The sequence below is a fragment of the Oncorhynchus mykiss genome, chromosome 14 (genome assembly GCF_013265735.2).
Source record: "Oncorhynchus mykiss isolate Arlee chromosome 14, USDA_OmykA_1.1, whole genome shotgun sequence".
Lineage (NCBI taxonomy): Eukaryota > Metazoa > Chordata > Actinopteri > Salmoniformes > Salmonidae > Oncorhynchus > Oncorhynchus mykiss.
Window position 1 is genome coordinate 35,895,106 of NC_048578.1, and position 8,166 is coordinate 35,903,271.

General features: G+C 42.8%; 1 protein-coding gene across 9 annotated transcripts in view; it reads right to left on the bottom strand.

The window, feature by feature from the left end:
- Positions 1 to 145: 145 nt before the first annotated feature.
- LOC100305133 (TNFAIP3-interacting protein 1) overlaps positions 146 to 8,166 on the bottom strand; it is a 42,062-nt gene continuing 34,041 nt past the window's right edge. For 5 of the 9 annotated variants that reach the window (XM_036943453.1, XM_036943452.1, XM_036943450.1 and 2 more), the window contains 6 exons: positions 8,074 to 8,166; positions 7,034 to 7,159; positions 6,717 to 6,800; positions 5,984 to 6,202; positions 5,560 to 5,650; positions 146 to 2,519 (listed from right to left, as the gene is read on the bottom strand). The exon at positions 8,074 to 8,166 is cut by the window's right edge and continues 51 nt beyond it. In XM_036943453.1, the coding sequence (XP_036799348.1) occupies positions 2,455 to 2,519; positions 5,560 to 5,650; positions 5,984 to 6,202; positions 6,717 to 6,800; positions 7,034 to 7,159; positions 8,074 to 8,166 (678 nt within the window). In that variant the 3' untranslated portion in view covers positions 146 to 2,454. The remainder of the gene's footprint in view (positions 2,520 to 5,559; positions 5,651 to 5,983; positions 6,203 to 6,716; positions 6,801 to 7,033; positions 7,160 to 8,073) is intronic. The other 4 variants (XM_036943456.1, XM_036943451.1, XM_036943454.1 and 1 more) reach the window with 3 other exon arrangements.

Genomic DNA, 8,166 nt, shown 5'->3' on the forward strand with positions numbered 1-8,166 from the left:
TGCCCTGTGGTGTGTGGCCAATCACATGCTTTTCACAAAATGTCCAGGTCAACAATGGTTTGTTAAAGAGAATGTTATTTTTAAGTCAGAAAAAAAAAAAAAAAAACTTTAATTGAAAATAAACACCAGAGTAAAAAAGTACAAAGACATTTAGGATATGTTTATTAAGCCAGTCAAATAGAAAAAGTCTCATCACATCAGTAATGTGCTTTTGCCTCCTGCAAAAACTCCAGAACTACAAACCAGAAAAAGACAACCGCCAGAGGAAAACAAAGTCTTCCTTTCAAAGTGCAATTCAACCTTTAAAACGTCACCATTCAACTATTGGACCATTCTGGAATCGGTCTTTTAAAAGAAAAGACTGTTCCAGCTATTTACAGTGAACATTGTGAATAAAACACCCATCTTTACCAGCAGTCTGAATGAAACAAAACACAATAAGGATTATAACACGATACATGTTCAACCCTATATAGCTTTGAGTTATTGGTTTGATTCAGGAGGAGACACAGAACATTAGTTCACCACCAAATCACACATCGGGAGGATTGGAGCTCTAGGGTAGTGACCAATCCCCAAAAATCAACCCCTCGCCCCCTAACCTCCAGACACTAGTCGACATTAAGCATTGGCAAGGTATAAGCAAATACGGTAACAATAAATCCACCTTGTCATACAAGGAGTTTTCATTGTTGCCATGTTGTCAACACCTATCCAATCAACAGAAGTACCTGGGGTAAGGTACGTGGCTGGGAATTCAAGCCCGGCTCTGTTGACAGTGTCACAAAGGTTCACAGGACTGTCGGGTAGATACTGTAGATAGTATGGAGCTGCTGGTCTGAGAGGTGCATTGAGACAGAAGCCAGCTGAGTCAGGAATGGGACCCAAATGGCACCCTATTCCCTATATAGTGCACTTCCTTTAACCAGAGCCGGGAGAGCAAGGGTAGTGCACTATAGAGGGAATAGTGTGCCATTTGGGTAACAGTCCCTGTCTGGCGGAGGTGGTTTATCACTGGGCTGTTACTGAGGTAATGGCTGGCTGACTGAACCTTAGGGGTTAGTCGAGTCTCGGGTTTTAAAATCGCTTCATTTCCTCGCCTCTGACTGATGCAAAAAGGACATGACTGACAGGTTAAAGCAATATGACGGAGACCAATTGTACCCTGTTAACGCGATATAAATTCACATATTAATGCACTTACAGCGCCTACACTGACCATACTGCTAGCGGAGCGCTCAGGCAGGCTAACGTTTAACGTCACCAGAACAGGCCTACACATTACAGTAGTACTATCTAACTGTCAGCAGTAGGGAAGGAAGGGAAGGAAACGAGACCAGGAAAAGGAAGCCATTCAAGACTATTGGGACAAAGCCTGGGTACACTACGACCAATGACCCAATTCTCCAGACATGACTGGACAGCTTCGTGGGTAAATATGTTGAGGATATATATATATATATATATATATATATATATTTTGGAATCGATTATCAAATATTTAACCCAATGAAATCAAAGCAAAGGTGCATTTTTGGCCAATCAGGTGCTCTTGTGAGGGTGTGTGTGTGTGTGTGTGTAACAAACATACGATGTCAATAGCTACAATATATTGGGAGTACACTAACATAGAAAGAACAGCATTACTGAAAGACAAGTGATGTACAGTTAGTTAATGCAACCATCAAAACAGTAGATTATAAATAAATGATCAATAAAATCACCACAGCCACGTTTTTTTTTTTTTGGCATGATATATACCAGCTAAATTCACTTCCCAAGTTTGATGTGTTATAACGATCACTTTATGAACAGTTACACTTATAGTACAGTTCTAGAACACCAATGGTACTGGAAAAACAAAGAAAAAAACAACCGCGGTTACGCTTCTATGAATCCAATTCCAAGGCAATTTATCTATAGAATTATATATATCGTTGGAATGAATACAAGTAGGATTGGATGTTATTGACATGGGAGAATGGACCCCTTAGCCCTACAAGTAACAAAACTGTTTGTAAAAAAAAATAAAATAAAATAATAATATTTGCAGTGGGACGATCGTCAACAGCTGATAAATCACATTAGGTATATTGTTTTAATGTTACATTTCGATAATTGCAACCTATTACACAAAATGACTTCAGTTCCTGCATAGAATCATTTAAAGCAGATATTGAATCTCCCCAAAAATAATACGGAGGTTAAAAAAAAAAGAAACATCTAAAAATGGTAATATTGATGTATTATATTTCTGAATAGCGAAAAACAGTGTTTGTCTCACAAGTAGGCTTATAAAAAGGCAAGTATAAACAACATTACAACAGGATATCTACAGTTCAGTAGGACAATTATAGTTCAAATCACACCGGGTCAACAGAAAAGTGAGTCATGCTTCTACCACCCAGCTGGCTCCATGGTGAGGCAACGAAAGAACCAACGGTGGCGAGGCCCTTAGTGCTTTCCAGGGTCAATATTCTGTCGCTCTCTTTTTACAAACCCAGTTGCTGTGGACTGATCTATAGACAGAGTAGAGGAAAAAGTTTGTTTAACATCTCATTGATCACACAATCAGCCACTCAGAGAACAAAATAAAAAAGAGAGAATGGGGAAAGCAAAAAGAGACCATTTGTGAATGGATGAGAGAGAGGGGGGAAAAAAAGTGAGAGATTTGCAAAAATAAAATATGTTTCCCTGGTAGGGTTGAAAAATTCTGGGAACTTTCCCAACCAGAAATCCTGGTTGTAGGATTCAGGAATTCCTGCTGATGCAGCCTTATTCCGGGTGACCTTCAAACCAGGTGTGAAGGAAAATTGTTTGTGCGTTTATAATAACCAATTAAACTGGGTTCATGCAAGTGACTGAATGATCGTGCGTGGGGGAATTCTCACCATCAGTATCTGCAACTTGGCAGTACGCACAGAACATTGTTTTGAGAACGGAAAGGGATCTCTCAGATTCAAGATCTCAACTTGGAGAGAAGGCGCCTCGTGAGGTACTGGTCGGTCACATGCACGAACCAAATGTTAATGATTAATTATTTATGAATAATTAATAAGCTAAATCAAGCAAATATAACTTGTAAGCAGTACAGTGGTTTATCCTTTAAAAGTTTTGAGCTTATGCTGTGACTGTTTGTGGTAGATGGTGACAGTGTGTGGTAAATTGCGTAATTCTGGCAACAATGGCTGACACTTAAATAATGTGCCATAGAATACTGCAGCACCCTGCAATCTGTTCTGCAGCACGGTGTTTCCTCCGACGCGCTGTGTTAAAGAAGCAGTGCGGCTTGGCTGGTTTGTGTATCGGAGGACGCATGACTTTCAACCTTCGTCTCTCCCGGGCCCGTATGGGAGTTGTATCGATGAGACAAGATAGTAGCTACTAAACATTTGGATACCACGAAATTGGGGAGAAAAAGGGGTAAAATTAATAAATAAATAAAGATATTTTTTAAGTAATAGCACGAGGTGTTATTCTATATGTATGGGATGCGGCGAGACTAGAGAGTCTATAACATCTATTACAGACACAGATACACGAAACTATAGCTACTGTAGACAGTATAGATACTGTAGAATCTATGGTGACTGTAGACTATAGAGGAACCTTTGAAGGGGCGGCAGGGTAGCCTAGTGGTTAGAGCGTTGGACTAGTAACCGGAAGGTTGTGAGTTCAAACCCCCGAGCTGACAAGGTACAAATCTGTTGTTCTGCCCCTGAACAAGGCAGTTAACCCACTGTTCCCAGGCCGTCATTGAAAATAAGAATTTGTTCTTAACTGACTTGCCTGGTTAAATAAAGGTAAAATAAAAAAAATAAATAAAGATACATATGGACATGGAAGAAGGTCGCTAGTCTTCTAGAAAAGACTAGAGCGAGAGCAAATAACAGTACCATGCCCCGCTGACATCTGTCTGTGTCTACGTGATCTGCAGCCACTGATAATAGCACAAGGTGTCATTTTATATGTATAGGAAGATACATATGGTGCATAGGAAGTAACGACAAGAGAATCGTTGAAGATGCAAATGGGGTAATAGCAGAGATTACTGAGTGTGTTTGGGAATTGTACTAAGTGAATGTGGCTGTGAGTTGTGTGAGTGCGGAAAGGATGTGTTATTAAGCTATTAAGAGGCAGAAGAGAGGCGGGGGCTATTTCAGACCGGAGGGGGGCCTCAGTCCAAGGAAATTGATCCCATCACCCAGAAGATAAGCGAGATGATTCCCCAGCAGTTTGCCCCTCTCCATAACCCCTGTGATGACGACGGACAGCACAACCCACCAATATTTAGTAAGCATAAATAACTGGTAAATATCGATGCCTATAATGCATGTTAAAAGTAACTTTAATGCTACTTCACTACAATGTTACCATTATGTGGCCCGTTATAGCATGTTGCATAACATCATCATTCGTACCAAGGCTGGGCATATCATAAGCCCCAATTCAATTGTTATACAAAATGGGCATGTAAATAGCCTACTAAAAATGAGTTTATCATAAAACTCAACGGGATTCTCTAATTATTCTGAGGAACTGTTGTTTTGGTCTCTCCACAGTAGATATGCTGCCATGTTATCAGTTCAACCACATTAAGTGGCAGTTTAGAATTAAATCTCCAACCTAAATTTTTATTTTTTATTAATTGAGCAACAGGCTTAAAATTAATCGAGGTTTAAAATGAAAACTAAAGTTAAATTAGAGGAAGGATTTAATTTATCTAGGATTAATTTAAAACTAGGTTAAACATTTGGTGCAACAAGATTAATATATAAACCTTGATTTAAGAGTTAATCCATGTTGGTGCAACCCACCCTTAATGGATCAAATGATTGCACTGTTGGGTTTGTAGTGACAGCTACGAGAACCGTTCCAAACAATGAAGATATGAAGGCTCTGTTTAAGAGACTGCAAACCTCCTGGAATGAGGAGAGATAAGAGGTGACATCACTCACACTCAGGCCCCTGCCTCTAGGTCATTTGGTGTGTTTTTCCCTAGACCAAATTCGTGACATCTCTAGACATGCAGAGAACATTGGCAATGCTACTTGAATTGCCCTGGAACAATACTCATGTCCCAGATCACTCTTCTAATATAACTGATCTCGCCGAACACATTGCCACTGTAGCTTAAAACTATTCACCACAAAAGGAGTGGAGGCTTGCAACTTGGTTGGAATCCCTGTTTGGAAGTGGGGGATCCCAAATTACCAAAATGGGCTGCAGCTTGTGTTTTTTTATTTAGCTTAGTTTGCCTAATTGTGTTTTTAACTCGCTGTGTATGTGTGTGTATTTATGATCGATTAACGGGAGTGAATCTAAGTTGAACCTTTATTATGATGACAGTTACCATTCTAATTAGATTGTACAACCCAGAATGAAGGGTTTGAAGTGGTGACATGTCTGGTTTTGTGTTGATTTCCCTTACTTTAAAAAAAAAGTATAGAACCTTTTGATTAGAAGCTATAATCTAAATGGCAATTTCCACGAATTTTGGAAATGTTACCAGAATTTTTCAACCCTTTTTTCCATTGGCCATAAATTGTGTCAGCATACCTGTGTTCTCTGGAGGTGGTCTGGATCCTTCCCCTGCTCCGGGTCCCCTGGAGCCTCTGGGCTGGGGGAACGATTGCTGCCACGGGGTTCCCTGATGGATCAAAAGCAGAACAGAGAGAACGTCAGTCAATCACATGTTATTCATATAGTCCTTTAAGTTAAGTCCTTTAACTGTAATCCAAAGTTGTCACAAAGTGCTTTACAGTAACCCGGCCGAAGCCTCCAAAGAGCAAGTAGCTGCTTACTGGCAAGGGGGGAAAAAAGCTCCTCTGTCAGCAGCTATGATCTAAGAGTAGCGGCTAGGGGTCCATTTGGGATTAGGTTACCATATTCACTAGGAACCAAAAGGACCGAAATGGGGACAGACTACCTGAACTAGGAAGAAACACATATTTTTTTCCCGCTGATATATTGTGATACGGACCCTTACCGTTGTGAGGGGTGGGAAGTCGCCACGTCCTGGTGGCGCTACGCTGCCGGCAGAAACTGTTGGGTTGGTGGGTATCCTGGGGTGTATTGGCCAGCCGTCCAGCCCTCCTCCTGGAGCCACCTGCACAAAGGGACCACAGTAGGGAGGGCTCAGAGGGCCATTCATGTTGCCTGAGGAGGGGTCTGAGGTACGCCTCTCCTGCTGCTGCTGGCCCTACCAGGGAACACAGGGACACACACCTCGGTAACCCCGGTCAGAGCAGAGTAATGCAGGGCAAGCAGGCAGGTAGAGGAAGCACAGCACCCAGTCACTTGGATTTTATGCAACAGATCTAGTTGATCTACGTCTGGAAATACAGAGGGGGTTGTTTCCAGGCAGGCAGAGGAATGTTGCACTAGTTTGAGATATAACTGTAGTAAAGCAATGCCCTAGTTGGTGCTCCTCAAAACAGACAGGAAGGAAGTGAAGCACAGCACACAGCCATTTTTACTCATCTAAATCCATCCTATTGCTGTCATTACTTCAAAAGAGGGTCTAAGTGCTAGGTGAAACTAGACTGATAGGTTTACCACCACAGCCATGTGAAGACAAGTCTTGTCTGTTGGACTGAGGGGTTAGCCTATAACACCTGTGCTAATTGACTAGGTTCACCACAGCCATTTGAAGCCAAGCTAAATCTGTCGATAATGGGAGATGATTAGGGACTGAGGCCCGGTGATTACAGTACCTGTTTATGATGCTGCATCTGTAGTCTCTCCAGCTTGCATCTCTCTGTTCTCTCTCTCTGACACTCGTTCTGGGCCTGGTGAAGCTGAGAAGAACAAACCAACTCAAATTTATGAACACACATCAGGAAAACCCACACATGGGAGGTGGAGGAGATGAGAACCTCCCTATTCAATGCAAAGTGCTGTGAAACAGTCTGTGTCCCAAGTGGCGCCCTCTTCCCTATACAGTACACTACTTTTGACCAGGGCCCATGGCATTGTGCACTACATAGGGAATAGGGTGCCATTTAGGACACAGAAGAAAGCAGCTCCTAACCTGATTGGTGAGGTTGGTCATCTGACCCTGCAGCCTTTCCACCTGTCTCCTCAAGTCCTCCTTTTCCTCGTTCATTCGTTCCCTGTCGCTCCGCTCTTTCCTGAAGTCCTCCTCAAAGATCTTCACCTGAGAGAGTAGATGCAGGATGATTACCTCGGATACTAAGTTGGTGAGTTCAACTTTTTTTCGGAAGACCTGGGACACCAGGTACGTGAATACAACCTTAACGTGAAATGCTTACTTACAAGCCCTTAAACTCTATTTCTTGAAGTGCATTGTTGGTTAAGAAAATTACAAAATAAACTAACAATAACGAGGCATATACACAGGGGATACTGAGTCAATGTGCAGTGGTACAGGTTCCTTCCTAGTATAGAGGTCCTGGATGGCAGGAAGCTTGGCCCCGGTGACGTACTGAGCCGTACGCACTACCCTCTGTAGCGCCTTACGGTCAGATGCCGAGCAGTTGCCCTACCAGGCGGTGATGCAACCAGAAAGGATGCTCTTGATGGTGCAGCTGTAGAACTTTGAGGACCCATGCCACATTTTTCAATCCCCCGAGGGGGAATAGGCGTTGTCGTGCCCTCTTCACGACTGTCTTGGCGCTGCACTACAGCCCTGTCGATGTGAATGGGGGAGTTGTTCGGTCCTGCGTTTCCTGTAGTCCACGATCAGCTCCTTTGTCTTGCTCACGTTGAGGGAGAGGTTGTTGTCCTGGCACCACACTGCCAGGTCTCTGACCTCCTCCCTATAGGCGGAGTGGGTCTAGGGTTTCTGACATAATGGTGATGTGAGCCATGACCAGCCTTTCAAAGTATTTCATGGCTACAGACGTGAGTGCTACGGGGCGGTAGTCATTTAGGCAAGTTACCTTCACGTTCTTGGGCACAGAGACTATGGTGGTCTGCTTGAAACATGTAGGTATTACAGACTCTGTCAGGGACAGGTTGAAAATATCAGTAAAGACACATGCCAGTTGGTCCATGAAATATAGCCAATCACTGAACTGGATCAATTAGATCAGAAAGTGTCTGACTGACCTGTTCCATTAACACTGCTATCTGGGTGAGCAGTTCCTGCCTCCTCAAGTTACTAGGCCCATCACCGTGGTTACCGCTGGCGCCCTGGACCGG